This window comes from Mobula birostris, chromosome 8 (genome assembly GCF_030028105.1).
Source record: "Mobula birostris isolate sMobBir1 chromosome 8, sMobBir1.hap1, whole genome shotgun sequence".
Classification (NCBI taxonomy): Eukaryota; Metazoa; Chordata; class Chondrichthyes; order Myliobatiformes; family Myliobatidae; genus Mobula; species Mobula birostris.
In genome coordinates this window covers 8539468-8558265 of record NC_092377.1, presented here as the reverse complement: position 1 = coordinate 8558265, position 18798 = coordinate 8539468, and the positions used below count along the sequence as shown (strand labels likewise).

The window sequence follows — 18798 nt, the reverse complement described above, 5'->3', positions numbered from 1 at the left end:
CAGGAGAGGGACAAAAATGAAAAGACAGGCACAGGAGAGGGACAAAAATGTATTTAAAAGGTATAAGGATAAATAGAATACATTGAGGGGACACAATGGTAGCGTAGTGGTTAGCACAACGCTATTACAGCTTGGGGCATCAGAGTTTGGAGTTCAATTCCAGCGTCCTCTCTAGAAAAGATTGTACATACATCCTGAGTGCATATGGGTTTCCCCCGAATGCTCCGGTTTCCTCCTACAGTCCAAAGATGTCCCGGTTAGTAGGTCAATTGGTCATTGTAAATTGCCCTGTGATTAGGCTAGGGTTAAATCAGTGCGTTGCAGGGTGGTTGGACTCGGTAGTGGTGCCTTAAGGGCCTGTTCTGCACTGTAAATCTAAATAAATGGATTGGTAGGTAGATAGACAAATAGGTGCCACAACTCTGAGGAGCTTGAGGTGCATAGAGCACAGAAGTTCACATTTACTTACCTGTGGGCTGGTAAACAAGTTTGTACCCCAGGACGGGTGATGGAGCAGGGTCCCATGTGACGCGGAAACGTGTGTACCACTCGTCGGACACCCGAAGATTGCGAGGTTCCAGCAGGCCCACTGAAGAGCAGAAGCAAATTAGATTAACTCATTTTGAGCATTCATGTTTGCATTCATTTCAAGAGGACTTGAAGTTAAAGGCAAGGCTCTAATGCCGAGGCTTTATAAGGCATTAGGTACTGCACTTGGAGTAGTGTGAGCAATTTTGGGCCCATTATTTAAGAAAGGATGTGCTGACATTGGAAAGGGTTCGGGGAGGTTCAGGAAAATTATCCTGCAAATGAAGGGGTTAATATATGAGGAGCAATTGATGGTCCTGGGCCTGAACTGGCTTGATTTTAGAAGTATGAGGGAAAATCTCATTAAAACCTATCACATATTGAAAGGCCTAGAGACAGTGGACATGCGGAGGATGTTTAGAACGGAGATGTGGAGGAATTTCTTTAGCCAGAGGACAGTGAATCTGGGAAATTCATTGCCACAGATGGCTGTGGAGGCCAAGTCTTTGGGTATATTAAAGTGGAGGTTGATAGGCTCCTGATTAGTCAGAGTGTCAAAGGTTACAGGGAGAAGGCAGGAGAATGTGGTTGAGAGGGATAATAAATCAATCTCGTTGAAATGTCAGAGCAGACTCGACAGGCAAAATGGCTGTATTCTGCTCCAAGTGTCTTAGAGTGGGTGGACATCCTGGCAAGAAACTATCTCCCCTTACACAGAAAGTGATCTGTATCTCAATATTTATTGATCTACATTTGTTAAACATTCAAAATCACAAAACAGGAAGACAAAATGACACATAGAATCCAACAAACCTAGAAAACATATTCCACCTATGTCTTAGCACTGGAAAATATTGCTATGGTTACCATAACAGAGGTTATGAGATCAAAAGCTTCCTTGCACCGAAGAGGCTGCCTACGAGAACTAACTCGGGATCTTCTAACTTCACCTGAGAGGACTGAGTAAGCCACATTTTGACATCACATCCAAAAGATCAAAGTTTGAAATAAACAATATCAAAGTACATGTACAACCCTGAGGTTCATTTTCTTGTAGGCATTCACAGCAAATACAAAGAAACAAAAAAAAAACAAAGAAGTAATAATAAAAATTAAGCAGTAAGTATCAAGTATATGAGGTGAAGAGCCCTTGAAAGTGCATCCATAGTTTGTGGGAACAGTTCAGTGTTGGGGTGAGTGAAATTGAGTGAAGATATCCCCCTCTGGTTTAAAAACCTGATAGTTGAGGGGGAACAATTGTTCTTGAACCTGGTGGTGTAGGTCCTGAGGCTCTTGTACCTCCTTCTGATGGGAGCTGCATGGCCAGGATGATGGGGGAGTTTAATGATGGATGCAGCTTTCCTGTGACAGAGCTCCATGTAGAGATGCTCAATGGTGGGGAGGCCTTTGCCCACGACGGACTGGGACCTATCCACTACTCTTTGTAGGCTTTCCCATTCAAGGGCATTGGTATTTTGGTATTTTCATACCAGCCCATGATGCAGAGAGCCTCTGAACTGCATCTTGAATCTTTGACGTTCTGCTCTAGGGCGAAGACAAATTGGCTTGAGGCAGGACTCATAACTAACTACAATGTGAATGGATTCATCTACATGCTTTCCTGATCACTGAAATTAAACTAATCCTCTGCAAGTAAGCTTACAGATTTGAGGTTTGGTGATAGAGGCCAATTCCTGATTTTCTTTTCTTGGCCAGATTTTAAAACGTAGGACTGTACTACTTATTGGCTATAAACTAATAGAAATAATCCTAGAAGATCTGGGTTAATGAAAAGTCAACTGCAAGCAGTTAGTTGATCTCAACAGAAGGCAGCTTTTGGAGACTTTACAATTAACTTCAATGCCAACAGGTTCGGCAGGACAATGTGGTATTGAAGTAATTATGTAACTGGCCTGGTAATCCAGACCTGTAGATTTACACTCACTGGCCACTTTATTAGGTACGGAAGGTACTTAATAAAATGGCCACTGAGTGTATGCTTATGGTCTGCTGCTGTAGACCATCTGCTTCAAGTTTCGACATGTTATGCATTAACAGAAGCTCTTCTGTACACCACTGTTGTAACACATGGTTATATGAGTTATTGTTGCCTTCCTGTCAGCTTGAACCACACTGGTTATTCTCCTCTGACCTCTCTCATTAACAAAGCATTTTTGCCTACAGAACTGCCACTCACTGGATGTTTTTTGTTTCTCTCACCGGATGTTTTTTGTTTCTGTCACCATTCTCTGTAAATTCTAGAGACTGTTGTGCATGAAAATCCCAGGAGATCAGCAGACTCTGATACTCAAACCATCCCATCTGGCACCAATAATCATTCCAGAGTCACATTTCTTCCCTATTCTGCAGTTTGGTCTGAACAACAAGTGATCCTCTTGACCACGACAGCACACTTTTATGCCTTGAAGTGCTGCTACATGATTAGCTGAAGAAATATTTGCATTAATGAGCAAGTGCACTAGTGTATCAAATAAAGTGGCTGCTGAATGTGTCATCCAGTTCTGATGCGAGTTCAGAATCTATTAAAGCAATATGAGAAATCACACTTCATCATGATATATGGATTTCTTGCAGAGCCAGAGATATTGCTCTAAAACCAAATTCACCCATGGTCTTAAGCAAAGGGCACTTAAGCAGCTCTATCCATGTGGAAAAGCTTCGATAGAGTGGGTGTGCAATGATGTTTCCTAGGGTTGAGGAGTCTAAGGCCAAAGGGCACAGACTCAGAACAGAGGGACAACCATTTAGAACGGAGCTAAGGAGGAATTTCTTTAGCCAGAGAGTGGTGAATCTGTGGAATTTGTTGCCACAGGCAGCAGTGGAGGCCAAGTCATTGGGTATATTTAAAGAATAGTTTGATAGATTCTTGATTAGGCAGGGCATGAAGGCATTTACGGAGAAGGAAGGAGATTAGAGCTGAGATAGAAATGGATTAGCCACAATAAAACAGCAGAGAAGACTTGATGGGCCAAATGGCCTAATTCTGTTCCTATATCTTCTGGTCTTATGGTTCTCTAGTATCACTGTGATAATTGTATGTTCTAGTATCAATTCTTTGGCGACAATAAAATATAAAGTATCTGCTTCACTTTTATCAGCTCTGGATCATGTCCAACTTGAGCCCTATTCAATTAGGCTGTAAACTTGTTATTTACTTTACAGCCTAACTTTTATGCCTGCTTGCATTTTGTATTACTATCTATGTACATGAATCTGCTTAGTATGTTTCCTAGTGGTCACAGTATGTACATGCAATTGTTCAATGTGTCCCATTGTGGTTCCAATTCTGTACGATTCTAGAAAGTTCTCTAGTATTGCATTATTTGAATGGGAGCTGCATATAAAAAGAGCTGAACATATTGCCCAGCCATCTTTCTTTATTCTATTTTTGTTATTAGCTACTGGACTTTTGTAGTTCTATGTTTACAATTCCCTTTGTTCTATTAGCACTTATTAAAATGATCATGAAGCAACAAGTTCTGTGCCTTTTTCTTGACTTCCAAAAGAACCCAGTCCATTTGCAGTTCAGCACTGCAAAGTACGAACAGAATTTTCACCTCAAGCAAAAGTGGTAGATGCAAGTTCAATGGTAACATCTAAATGAAGTTTGGATAGATACATGGTTGAGACCATAAGACATAAGACACAGCAGCAGAATTCTTCTCATGTCGCCTGGGCTGGCGTACCCCGCAACTCAACAGTGACTGTACCCAAATGGACAATCACATGGGCACCATCTCACCAACTCTTCCCAACTTTTAATGATGCACCATAAAAAAACATTCCATATGGATGCAACTGCTCTGTCCATGACCACAAGAATCTGTGCTCAGCACAACACAGAAACCAGCCTCCCTCCATGCACTCTATCTATACTTCGTACTGCCTCAGTAAAGTAGCCAGCATAATCAAAGACCCCACCCATCCCAGGCATTCTCTCTTCTCCCCTCCCCCATTTGGCAAAAGATGCAAAAGCTTGAAAGCATTTACCATCAGGATCCAGGGCAGCTTCTACCCCACTGTTACAAGATGACTGAATGGTTGCCAAGTACGAAAGAATAGACACGGTCTCACACTAAACCTTGTTCTGACCTTGCACCTCATCATCTGTCTGCACTGTACTGTCTCTGTAGCTGTTACACTTTATTCTGCATTGTCATTGTTTTCCCTTGTTCTACTTCAATGTACTGTGTAATGAAATGATCTGTATGAATAGTATGTAAGACAAATTTTTCACGGTAACTTGGTATATCTGACAATAATAAACCAATCCCATTCCCAGCATGTTTTGAGACAAAAGCAGTGCAATTGCAAGGACTGCGGAGTAGACTTGATGGGCTCAATGGCCTAATTCTGCTCCTATGCCTTATGGTCTTGAAGAGGCAGTAAGGAGAAAAGTCAGGTTCGGGACAACATTGGAGAAGTTCTTCAATGCTCTGGCAAAGGGGCTGTGAGCTGAATGTCCCCTCCTATGCTGGATGTGTCATGCTGCATAATTCTGCAGAGGAGACCTTTTACATAGAGAGCTTTGATGCTTATGAAACAGACCGCACGAAAGAGACCTTCAAAAGGAAATTGCATAAGTACTTGGAAAAAGTACAGGAAGGAGCAGAATGTGGAAGTAATTGAGTTGTTCTTTCAAAGAACCGATCAAGTGGCCTCTTCCCATGGTTCACTGATACGATGATTAAATACACGTGCATCTTGACAAGAGGAATAAATAACAAAAGCAAAAGAAAATTTTGCACTCAATGTTTTAGGAACAGTTTCTTCCCCTCTGCCACCAGATTTCCAATCAGTCACAGAGTCATAGAACACTGCAGCACAGAAGCACGCCATTCAGCGTATCTAGTCTAGTCCCATTGGCTTGCACCCAGACTGTACCCCTCCCATCCATGTACCTGTGTAATAATCCCATGCTCTAAGCTCACCCATCTTTCCCACGATACTCCTTGCGTTGAAATATACACAACTCAGATCGTTAGTCCTACACCATGCTCGACTTTTCGACTCCTGACTTTGCATGTAGGCTTACAACGCCTTTCCCCCAATCACTGGCACTCTGGACCCCATCCCCCTGCAACTCTAGTTTAAACCCTTGTGCAGCACAAACAAACTTTCTTACAAGGATACTGTATTAGTTTCCCCCCAGTCCATGTGCAAACTGTCCCTTCGGTGCAAGTCCCACCTTCCCTGGAAGAGAGTCCAATCATCCAACACACCTCAACCCTCCCTCCTACACCAGCTGCTTGGCCACGTGTCAAACTGTATACTCTTCCTGCTTATGGCCTCACGAGCACGTGGCGTGGGCAGCAATCCTGAGATCACAGCCCTGGAGCTCCTGTCCTTTAACTTAGCGCCTAACTCCCTGAATTCACGCTGCAAGACCTCGTCACCCTTCCTGCCCATGTCATTTGTACTGACTTGGACCACGACCTCTGGCTGCTCACCCTCCCACTTAAGAATGTGTGGATTCAGTCCAGGATGTCACGGGCCCCAACACCTGAGAGTTCATTAACACCATCTCACTATTTTAATCTCTTTTTGCACTAATTTAATTATTTGATACATATTTCTTAAGATAATATATAGCATTGCACTATTTTTTGCTGCAAAACAAAAAACTTCACTACATATGTCAGTGGCAATAAACCCGATTATGATATGTTAAGCCACAAAAGTAAGGAATACAATGAAATATCAGTAGAACTAAAGAGGGCGAATGAGGAAGGCAGTTTATCCCCAACATATATACTGCTTATCCCGCATAAACTGGGGGACTACTTTGTTGAGCACCTCTCTCCATGCCCTGACTAATCCAGAATCTATCAACCTCTGCCTTAAGTATAAACAATGATTTGGCCTCCACAGCCTTCTGTTGCAACAAATTCCACAGATTCAACACTCTCTTTTCTGAGGCTGTGTCCTCTGGACTTTGACTCCCCCACAATTTATAACCTAGCAACTGACAAAGACCTATCATTCATTTCTCCTGATCAGAGGATTAGAAGCAAAACTGCAAGACAGATCAGAGAATCTATCCCGGATCCAATCACAAAGACGTGGCTCTACTTTGTTAGGAGTTTGAGTTTATGTCAGTGGTCCCCAACCTCCAGGCCGCGGACCGATACCGGGCCGTGAAGCATGCAGGGGGGCAGTTGTAGACAGAGCGCACCCAGCACATCTTCAAGAAAAAAGCCGAAATAAACAAGCTAATTAATTAGATGCCGCCCAGAAGCCAGTCTTCATTAGAGAAACTGAGGTGGAGAGGGTCAATAACTTTAAATTCTTCGGCATTAAGGATCGACGTTTCTCTTTCTGAAAAGTGTCAGAGGATCTGTCCTGGGACCAGCATGTAACTGTCATTACAAAGAAAGCACAGCAGTGCCTATACTTTATTAGAAGTTTGTGTAGATTCAACATGTCACCTCTATCCTGACAGCCCTGTCTTTTCAGCCTGTCTGGGCTGGCGTTTAAATTGACCAAACAATGGAACAGCTAAAGGCTCCAGCGCCCTGGAAAGAGGAGTGAGCATCGCGTAGAGCAAGTGAAATCGGCAATCGCCTCTGACCTGGGCCGACACTTACGTGCTGGGCGGCACCTAATTAATTAGCTTGTTTACTTCGGTTTTTTTCTTAAAGATGTGCTGGGTGCGCTCCGGCTACCGCTGCACCCGTGCACCCTTCGCGGCCCGGAGGTTGGGAACCACAGGTTTATGTCATCAAAGTGTCTTGCAAATTTCTATGGATGTATGGTGGTTGCATCATCGTCTGGGGTGGAGGGCCACTGCACAGGATCGGAAAAAAGCTGCAGCGGGTTACAAGCTCAGCCACCTCCAACATGGGCACAAGCTCCCGCACCCTCAAGGGCAGCTTCAAAAGCTGGCACCTCAAGAAACTGGGATCCACTAAGGACCCAGGCAACCGGGGATATGCCCTCTTCTCTTTTAAATTTCTAGAGACATACCATGGAGAGCATTCTGAGTGGTTGCATCAGCACCTGGCATGGAGAATCCAGTATGCATGATCAAAAGAGGCCAAAGAGGCTGGTAGACTCAGCCAATTCCATCACAGGAACAACACCCTCCTCCATCGAGGACAACTCCAGGAAGCAGTGATCAAGAAAGCAGCATCTGTCACTCAGCATCGAGGAGGTGACCCCTTATTAGGGGAAAGGTACAAGAGCCCAAAGAACCACACTGAAAGATCCAAGATCCAAGAATTGTGTGCAGTTTTGGTCACCAAATTACAGCAAGGATATTAATAAGGTTGAAAGAGTGCAAAGAAAGTTTACAAGGATGTTGCTGGGACTTGAGAAACTGAGTTACAGAGAAAGGTTGAATAATTTAGGACTTTATTCCCTGGAGCGTAGAAGAATGAGGGGAGATTTGATAGAGGTATATAAAATTATGATGGGTATAGATAGAGTGAATGCAAGCAGGCTTTTTCCACTGAGGCTAGGGGAGAAAAAAAAACAGAGGACATGGGTTAAGGGTGAAGGGAGAAACGTTTAAAGGGAACATTGGGGGGGTTTCTTCACACAGAGAGTGGTGGGAGTGTGGAATGAGCTGCCAGATGAACTGGTAAATGCGGGCTCACTTTTAACATTTAAGAAAAACTTGGACAGGTACACGGATGAGAGGTGTATGGAGGGATATGGTCCAGGTGCAGGTCTGTGGGACTAGGCAGAAAAATGGTTCGGCACAGCCAAGAAGGGCCAAAAGGCCTGTTTCTGTGCTGTAATGTACTATGGTTCTATAGTTCTAATAGTTTCTTCCCCTCAGCCATCAGATTTCAGAATTGTACCTCACTACCTCATTATTCCTCTCCCATACAATTGAAACATTCTTGTCTTGAAACTGAACTGCTGTAACATAATAACAAAGTCACGGCATACGTCAGTGATGATACACTGGTTCTGGCTCTGCATCATTAAATAGAAGGTGATCACCTGTCCTGCCATCTCCTGTCAGCTGTCCTCCATCCCCATCATCGTACATGGCCACCACATTGATTCTGTATGGAGTGTCAGGCATGAGAGAGTGTAGGATCACGTTGTTTCTTCTTCCAGGAACATAGGTCTGAAACAAGAACAGAGCAAGACTTTTCTTTAACAAACAACAAGGCAGATGAGAGTCACAATCTCTTAGATGAACACAGAGGCTCATTGGCAGGAGGCAAAGAGTGGGAATGTAGGGAGCCTTTTCTGACTGACTGCCAGCAACTAGTATTATATATCAATGATTTGGCTGATGGAATTAGTGGCTTTGTTGCAAAGTTTGCAAACGAAATGAAGATGGATGGAGAGAAAGATAGTTTTGAGGAAGTAGAGAGGCTACAGAAGGGCAGACATTTTAGGAGAATGGGCAATAAAATGGCAGATGGAACACAGTGCATGCTCATGCACTTTGGTAGAAGAAATGTATTAGATGATGAGAGGCATTGATCGTGTGGATAGTCAGAGGCTTTTTCCCAGGGCTGAAATAGCTGCCACAAGAGGACACAGGTTTAAGGTGCTGGGGAGTAGTTACAGAGGAGATACCAGGGGTAAGTTTTTTACTCAGAGAGTGGTGGCTGCCGGCAACGGTGGTGGAGGCAAATACCACAGGGTCTTTTAAGAGACTTTTGGATAGGTACATGGAGCTTAAAAAATAGAGGGCTGTGGGTAAGCCTAGTAATTTCTAAGGTAGGGACATGTTCAGCACAACTTTCTGGGCCAAAAGGACCGTATTGTGCTGTAGGCTTTCTATGTTTCTATGTTAGTACTAGAATATAAAAGCAAGGATGCAATGTTGAGACTCTTAAAGCACTGGTGATGTCTCACTTGAAGTACTGTGAGCAGGTTTGGGCCCCTTATCTTAGAAAGGATGTGTTGAAACTGGAGCGGGTTCAAAGGAGGTTCATGAAAATGATGCTAGGTTTGAATGGTTGTCATATGAAGTGCACTTGATGGTTCTGGGCCTGTATTCACTCGAATCCAGGAGAACGAGGGGTGACCTCAATGAAACCTATCAAATGGTGAAAGGTCTTGATAGAGTGGATGTGGAGAGGACGTCTCCTTTGTTGGGAGGGTGTAAGAACAGAGGACAGAGCCTCAGAATAGTGAGGCGTCCTTTTAGAATGGAGATGAGAAGGAATTTCTTTAGCCAGAGAGTGGTATGTGTGGAATTCATTGCTACAGGCAGCTGTGGAGACCAACTCCTTATGTACATTCAAGGCAGAGGTTGATAGATTCCTGATTGGTCATGGCATGAAGGGATACAGGGAGAGAGCAGGAGATTGGGGTTGAGAGGAAAATTGGATCAGCCATGATGAAATGGTGGAGCAACTTGGTGGGCCAAATGGCCTAATTCTGCTCCTATATCTAATAATCTTATGGTCTAATACCAAGCACTGCAAGCAAATAATAAGGTGCAAGGATATTACGAGGTAAAAGAGTCCATCTTATCAAACTAGAGGATGTCAATACTCTTGTAACAGCAGGATAGAAGCTGCCCTTGAGCCTAGTAATCATGATCTCAGGATTTTGTTTTTCCTGCCTGTTGGGAATGGGGAAGAAGAGAGGACGTCCAAGGTGGATTGGGCCCTTGTTTAAGTTGGCTGCTTTACTCAGACAGCTGGAAGTACATACAGAGATCACATTGAGATAACTTGAGAAATTTAAGGTTCGACTCATCTATAAAAAGTCAGTTCAGGTCTCTGATCACAGGATAGAAGCTGTCCTTGACCTTGAACATGTTATATTCCATATGTCACATCTTCGCCCTTTCCCTTAGCCTGTTAATATGACCCTTGAAGCATCTCTGAATTCCCCTCACAGAGCTAGTTGCCACCTAGCTTTATAATGGCAGCAAACATCAGTATATTACCCATAACTTCCCCTTAATAATTAACAGTATTGACTGAGAATAGATATAGCCCAAATATTGATCCCAATAAGATCCTGCTGTTCACTGCCTCAGACTACTCTGCTTTCTATCTGTAAGTATATAAACATGAATTTACGCCAGTATCTTACCCCTAACACAGTCAGTCATCGAGCTACAGAATAATGCAGCACAGAAACATGCTATTCAGCTCAATTTACCATGCCAATCACTGCAAGCTCCGATTGCCCACTTCTGCCCAGAACTTTACAAGCCCCTGCTCTCCATGCATCTCTTCAAATGTCTCTTAAATGTGCAATTGTACCTGCCTCAAACACTTCCTACAGCAGCTTGTTCCAAGTACTCACCACCCTCTGTGTAAAGAAGCTACCTCTCAGCACCCTTTCAAATCTCTCTGCTCTTATCTTGTATCTGTGCCCACTCAATTTTGACTCCCCAACCCTGGGGAATACACTATGACCATTCACCTTATCCATAACCCTCATGATTTTATGAATTCCTTTGAGAATGTTGTGCTGGATGCAGAAGGTTATGGGGTGGTAGGTGAGGACAAGAGAAACTCTATCCCTTTTGAGGTGGCACTAAAATTGGATGAGGGTGAATGCCTGGGGAATGGACATCAATAGTGGAAGTCTGTTCTTTGAAGAAGGCATCTCAGATGTTCTGGGAAAAAAAAATCTCATCCTATTAACAGATGCAGTGAAGATAAAGGAACTGAGAAAAAGGAATAACTTTTTTACAGAAGAAGTGGGAAGAGTCCAGATAGTTGTGGCAGTCAATAGGTTTATAAAAGATATCGGTAGACAGAGATTGAGAAAGGGAACAGAGGTGTCAGAAATGGACCAAGTGAATTTAATGGCAGGGTGCAAGTTGGAGGCAAAGTTGATGAGATTGATGAGCTTGGCATGGATGCATTGTCAAAGTAGCAGAGGAAGAGTTGGGGAGCGTTACTATGGAAGGCTTGGAACATGGACCATTCCACTCTGCCTAAATCACAGCAAAACAAGTCCCATTCCTCACTCTCTCTCTCTCACACACACACACACGCACACACAAGCTTCTCCAACTTGGGGTCTGTCATCGCTGGTCCTCAGGGGACTCGTAGATTCACAGACATTGCGTTTCAACTTCCTCAGTGCACTCACAGAGCCCTGTTTCTGCAGACATTCAAGCAATGGAATTTAAGCAGTCGAATTTTTATTTACAACTGAGGCTATATGCCAGATGAAAGTTGATACTTACAAACTCCTCAATTGGGTCTCCGACTGTTGGGGCATATACGATCCTGTACTGTTGGACTGGCCCTTCCGCATGGTCCCAGCTCACACTTAAGGTGTTGGTGGTCGCATCATACACCCTCATGTTTCTTGGCCCACTCCGGCTTACTGCAGAGAAATAAAAATATCCATAAAACATAGAAGCAGAATTAGGTCATTGGGACTATCGAGTCTGTTCCACTGTTCCATCATAGCTGATTTCTTATCCCCTTCAACTCCATTCTCCTGTGTTCTCTCTGTAACTTCTGATGCCCTGATTAACCAAGAACCTGTTAACCTCTGCTCTAAATATACCCATTGTCATGTCCAGCACAGCTGCCCATGACAATGAATTCCACAGACTCACGACCCTCTGGCTAAAGAAATTCCATCTCATCTCTGTTCTAAAAGGGCATCCCTCTATTCTGATCTGTGCCCTCTGGTCCTAGACTCACCCACTATGAGGAAACATCCTCTCCACATCCACTCTATCTAGGCTTTTCAATATTTAGCAGGTTTCAATGAGATCCCTCATCATTATTCTAAGCTCCAGCGGATACAGGGTCAGAGTTATTAATCATTTCTCATACATTAACTCTTTCATTCCCAAAATCATTCTCCTGAGCACCCCCCACCCCTACAGTTCACATCAAATGCTCTCACACGGGGGACATTACGCAGAATAAACCATGTCGAAGAATTCTAACTCATCAGAGAAATATGTTGCATATTAAGTAGGAATTAGGTCTGGAAGACACAGTCAGGCTGAATAGTTTCTTTGCAAGCATAAAAGCATCACTGGTTGAATTTTCGATGTCCACAGGTAATGACACTGCTCCCAATCAATCTCAGCCTGCTTCATCATCTCTTGGAAATGGCATCGATCGAGTGGACAGCCAGAGACTCTTCTCTAGGGCAGAAATGGCTTATGCAAGGGGGACATAACTTCAAGGTGATTGTAGGAAAGTCTAGGATGGTGGGATGTCAGAGGTAGTCCTTTCACACTGAGAGTTGTGGTCAATGGAGCACACTCCCAGGGTAGTGGTAAAGGCAGATACGTCAGAGGTATTTAAGACATGAGAAGGTGGGGGAAGGGGGAGGATGGTAGGTGAAGCCAGGCAGGTAAGAAAGCTTAATGGCAGGAGAGGAAGGAATCTGATAGGAGAGGAGAGTGGACAACAGGAGGAAGAGGAGGAGGAGGGGACCCAGGGGGAGGTAATAGATAGGTGAGAAGAAGTGAAAGGTCAGAGAGGGGAATAGAGGGGGGAATTTGTTCACTGGAAGGAGAAGTCGATATCCATTGTGCTATGCTGCTGAGTTTTGTGTTCTATATATTAACATCCACGTCCTTGTCTGAGTGAAACATATTTCTTTGACCCACGAAGATTCAATTCCTAACTATCATCACATCAGGGTGTCTTTTGTATAATAATTGCAGGGGATGATGCTCTTTCCATGACGTGACAATCTATTGGTTTATTATTTCAGATTTATTATATTATTGTCTCACGCACTGAGTACAGTGAAAAACTATTTTGGACAGTGATCAATAACTCGGGTTCAATTCCCGCCACTGCCTGTGAAGAGCTTGTAGGTTCTCCCCACGATGGCACGACTTTCCTCCGGGTGCTCCAGTTCCTCCCACGTTCCAAAGATGTACGGTTAGGGCAAGTGAATTATGGGCATGCAGTGCTGGTGCTGGAAGCATGGCAATGTATGCGGGCTGGCCACCAGCCACGATCCTCGTAGATTTGATTTTATTGTAAACAATGTATTTCACTATACTGTGTATTTCAATGTATATGTATCAAAAAAAGGTAATCTTTTATTTTTTATCTCTAATTTTCTTCAGGGCTCTGAGGATATATACTAGATGTGGGTGGGTGTGTGTGTGTGTATATATATATATATATATATATATATATGAAGACCCTTCGCTTTAAATAAACTAACAGCTCAGATATATTTACCACATACCCAGACAGATTCAGAACGTGATAGGAATATTAGTCCTGAGCTCGCCAATACTAACCACACCATCAGACACGCACGCACACACACACACACACACACACACACAAAGAGGTACTAAGTTGTTTAATTGCATATGGTGTACCGTTTGTTATTTCGTGGTACTGATTTGTAATAGGGTAACACATCACACAACATCCACACAAACAGGAGGTTTTGCACCTCAATCTCATACATTTGGTGGGGCCAGAGATTGGCTGATTGTCTTCCCTAATTAAGTAAGTTGCACAAAGAGAGGAAAAAATATACTGTGGTACTTTTCATGGGTTCATTGTCCATTAAGAAATCTTATGGTGGAAGGGAAGAAGCTATTCCTGAAATGTTGAGTGTGCCTCTTCAGGCTTTTGTACCTTCTCCTTGACGGTAGCAATGAGAAGAGGGCATGTCCTGGGTGATGGGGGCCCTTAATTGTGGATAACCCCTTCTTGAGGCATCACCTTTTGAAAATACACTAATGCTGGGGAACTCAGTGCCTGAGATGGAGCTGGCTGAGTTTACAACTATCTTTCTGATCCTGCACAGTGGCCCCTCCATACCAGATGGTGAGGCAACCAGTCAGAATGGTACATCTGTAGAAATATGCAAGTGTCTTTGGTGACATACCAATTCTCCTCAAACTCCTAATGAGGTATAGCCACTGTCAAGCCTTCTTTGTAATCGCTTCAGACCATTACCCCCTGCTATTTGACCATTCAAGAGTCCTTGAGCAGTGGGGTAGAAGCTGTCCTACAGCCTGGTGGTACATGCTTTTAGGCTTTGGTATCTTCTGCTCAATGGGAGGGGAGAAGAGAGCATGTCGAGGGTTGGTGGGGCCTTTGATTACGTTGGCTCTTTTACCAAGGCACTGAGAAGCACAGACAGCATAACATTACCATGAAAATCCTCCCGGGCTCCGAGACCCTCCACTTTAAATAAACTAACAGCCCAGATATATTTACCACATACCCAGACAGATTCAGAATGTGATAGGAATATTAGTCCTGAGCTCGCCAATACTAACAGCACCATCAGGCATTTGGCACCTAACTGGAGACATGGAGGAGTACAGTTAGCCTGCCTAGCCACATAGACAGAGGAGAAGAGACCTGCTTGGCAGAAGTGAAACAATCACTTGCTCCCGGATATTATGAGTGCAGGTAGGGTGCAGAGAAAGCTCTCGCTATGTCTGTACTAATCTCACTCTTTGCTCCAAGAGAGAGATTTATAGTCTGCCTGCATTTGACCGGTCTCCCTCTCCCTCTGCTGCCAGAGGAAGGTGCAGGAGTCTTGGGGCAAAGTTTAATCAGCTCGGTTTGTGGACTGGGCTCATTTTTAGAGGACTCTGCAGTTCACCTTACCATGTGTTTCTGGTTACTCCTATTTTGTGTGATTTTTGATCAGGTCGGATTGGCTCTGCAGCCAACAAATGACAGCGCTACAATGAACAGAATTGAGCCGAACTGGATATTCCTCGACTGTCTGAAGTACCCTGCGGTTTGATATTTAATATCCTGTGTGCTACTCGCTCGCTTTTTGCCGTTTGTGATATCTGTTCTTTTTCTCGCGCGTTGGGTGTGAGATGTTTTCGTTGAACTGGTTTCCACGGTGTTTCTTTGTTCTGCGGCTGTCTGTGGGAAGTCAAATCTCAGGGTTGTATACTGCAGGCATACTTTGATAATAAACACACTTCGAATCTTTTATTTGTTCTGTTGGTCACTGGGCAAAAGTAGAAATGCACTATCTTTATTGAAAGTGAAGGGAGGACTGCGGAAATTGTACACTCTGTGCCTATTTAGATACCTCCTCTTAGATACTCCCATCTGCCAATTGTACATCGGTAACCAAGAGATTGAACAAAAGACCAGCTTTAATTACTTTGGTAGCTTTATATCACAAGATTCTAGAAGTAAAGTAGAAATAAAAAGAAGAATTGCCATTGCCAAAACCAACTTACCAACTTCCAAAAAATGAAACCCATTTTTACCAACAGACACATTTCCATAACGACAAGGCTTAGGCTACTAAACTGTTACATCTGGTCAATCTTGCTGTATGCTTCCGAAACATGGACTATAACACCAGAACTCCATAAGACCATAAGACAAAGGAGCAGAAGTTGGCCATTTGGCCCATCGAGTCTGCTCCGCCATTTTATCATGAGATGATCCATTCTCCCATTTAGTACCACTCCCCCGCCTTCTCACCGTAACCTTTGATGCCCTGGCTACTCAGATACCTATCAATCTCTGCCTTAAATACACCCAATGACTTGGCCTCCACTGCTGCCCGTGGCAACAAATTCCATAGATTCACCGCCCTCTGACTAAAAAAATTTCTTCGTATTTCTGTTCTGAATGGGCGCCCTTCAATCCTTAAGTCATGCCCTCTCGTACTAGACTCCCCCATCATGGGAAACAACTTTGCCACATCCACTCTGTCCATGCCTTTCAACATTCAAAATGTTTCTATGAGGTCTCCCCTCATTCTTCTAAACTCCAAGGAATACAGTCCAAGAGCGGACAAACGTTCCTCATATGTTAACCCTCTCATTCCCGGAATCATTCTAGTGAATCTTCTCTGAACCCTTTCCAACGTCAGCACATATATAAAAATTCATGATCTATGTGAGTGATGATAAACTTGATTCTGATATGGGTCTCTATTGTGGACTGAGAGTGGGATGGGGCAAGCTGAAAGTAATCATAGTTTAGAAAGGGGAAGGGAAAGAGGAGGGAGCAGAAAGCATCAGAAAGACATTCTGTAATAATCAATAAACCATTTAGAATCAAATATATATATATATATGTGTGTGTGTGTGTGTGTGTGTGTGTGTGTGTATCCCTAAGAATTTTTCACAGTCTGCACGTCAGTGATAATAAACCAGAATCCTGATGTTCGCACATTAGTGCAGACCCTGCACTCACACATTCTATCACTGGTACTCAACCTACATGTTCGGCCATCGCTGGAGAGCTGGCCTCCTTCCCCGTCCGAGTACAGGGCCACCACGTTCACAGAGTATGGCGTGTCTGGCTGCAGGCGTTCCAGAAGCACGTTGTTGGCATTCCCTGGTACCACCATCTGCTCGACAGAAAAATGCATCCACGTCAGCACGTTCAAGATTTTTTTTTTTGATTTTGAGATACAGTGCAGAATAGGTCCTCCCAACCCTCCGAGCCATTCTGGCCACTAACCCCTAGCCGAATCACAGGACAATTTGCAATGACCATTTAACACACTAACCAATATGTCTTGGGACTGTGAAGAAACCGGAACACTCAGCAGAGGCCAGCATGCACACAGTAAAGAACGTATGAAATTGCTTACAGAGGATGCTGGAATTGAACTACAAACTCCAATGCCCCAAGCTGTAACAGCATCACAGTAACCGCTACACTACTATGAACCCTTTTTCTTGTTGGCCAGCCTGTGGGTGAAATTACTTGCAATTTACAATAAAAACTGAAGACTACTTCCTGCTTGAATTAATATCTGCTATATTTAAATAACTCCAGAGTGCTCTCTAGCAGGCTTCTTCCCCCTATTGCCTGTACTGTGCTGTACTGACCTGCTATGTTCCTTCACTCAGCAGATCAAGCAACAGCTATGGAGGGGAATAAATAGACGATGCTTTGGGTTGAGACCCCTCATCAGGATGGAAAGGAGAAAGAAGCCAGAATAAGAGGGAGGAGGGGAAGGAGTACAAGCTGGCAGGTGATGGGTGAGACCAGGTAAGGGGGAAGGTGAGAGGGTGGGGCAGATGATGGGTGAGACCAGGTAAGGGGGAAGGTGGGTGGGTGGGGCGGGGCAATGGAGTGAGAAGCTGACAGGCGATAGATGGAAAAAATAACGGCTGAAGGAGGAATCTGATAGAAGAGGGACCATGGGAGAAAGGGAAGGAGGAGAGTCAACTGAGAGAGGTGATGGGCAGATGAGGAAAAGGGGTGAGAGAAGAGCCAGTGGATGACAGATGTTATGTTTTAATCTCAAGAGATTCTGCAATGCTGGAAATCCAGAGCAACATACAAAATGCAGAAGGAGCTCAGCAGATCAGGTAGCATCTACAGAAATGAATAAACATTCGATGTGTTAGGCCAAAATCCTCCATCAGGACTGGAAAGTGAGGTGGGAGATCTTTACCCTTTTCCTTTCTAGTCTTGAAGGGTCTCAGCCCAAAACGTCAACTGTTTATTAAATTCCATAGATGTTGCCTGACCTGCTGAGTTCCTCCAGATGTTATGTTTTGTGTAGATACACTTCAGTTAGCCAAAGCTTTCCATAAAGCTTCAAGATAATCAGTTGGAAGCATTTATTACAGGACCGATATAGGCTGGAATATAGAGACTTACGTATTGTGAGGGTCGAGTCCCAGTCAGAGGTGCGTAAACCACCCTATACTGCTGAACGGGACCTGGAGCGCTGGTCCAGCGGACGTTCAGGCTGTTCGGCGATGGGTTGTAGACTTGAACGTTACCAGGTGACCCACGGATTACTGAGCATGGAACACAAGGAGAGACTCCATTATGTTCTCAGAGAAAGCGACAGATGTAACAAAGCCAGCATTCACACCCTCCCATCTCAACAAAACCTTCTGAATACAACGCTTGGTGTAGAGTTAATTGACGCATCAGATTGAAGAATATTTGGAGGACAAATCAATTCAGCAAAAGTGTTATATAGTAGGGTAAGATAACAAAATTATGGTTATATGTCACAGGTACATCAAAACATGTAGTGAAACGTGCAATTTGCATCAACAAGCAGCATAGTCCGAGGATGTGCTGAGGGCAGCCCATGATTGTCTCATTGTTTCTGGGCTAGCTTCGCACGCCCATATGATAGTAACGGGAGGTGATTTTCTTGGGGGGACATGGGAAGAAACCAGTGCACCCGGATGAAACCCACATGGTCATGGGGAGAATGTACAAACTCGTTACAGATAGCAACAGGAATTGAACCCAGGTCACTGATACTGTCGAATGTTACACAACTGTGCCAGATCAGAGATCTCGACACCCAAGAACTTGAAATTGAGCACTCTCTCCACTTCTGAGTCCCTTATGAGGATTGGTTTATGTTTCCTTGTCCTACCATTTC

At 43.9% G+C, this 18798-nt stretch overlaps 1 protein-coding gene across 3 annotated transcripts in view; it reads right to left on the bottom strand.

Moving 5' to 3' along the window:
• col12a1a (collagen, type XII, alpha 1a) overlaps positions 1-18798 on the bottom strand; it is a 393755-nt gene that overhangs the window by 168522 nt on the left and 206435 nt on the right. For all 3 annotated transcript variants that reach the window (XM_072264772.1, XM_072264773.1, XM_072264774.1), the window contains 5 exons: positions 18051-18193; positions 16653-16782; positions 11678-11820; positions 8500-8629; positions 470-589 (listed from right to left, as the gene is read on the bottom strand). In XM_072264772.1, the coding sequence (XP_072120873.1) occupies positions 470-589; positions 8500-8629; positions 11678-11820; positions 16653-16782; positions 18051-18193 (666 nt within the window). The remainder of the gene's footprint in view (positions 1-469; positions 590-8499; positions 8630-11677; positions 11821-16652; positions 16783-18050; positions 18194-18798) is intronic.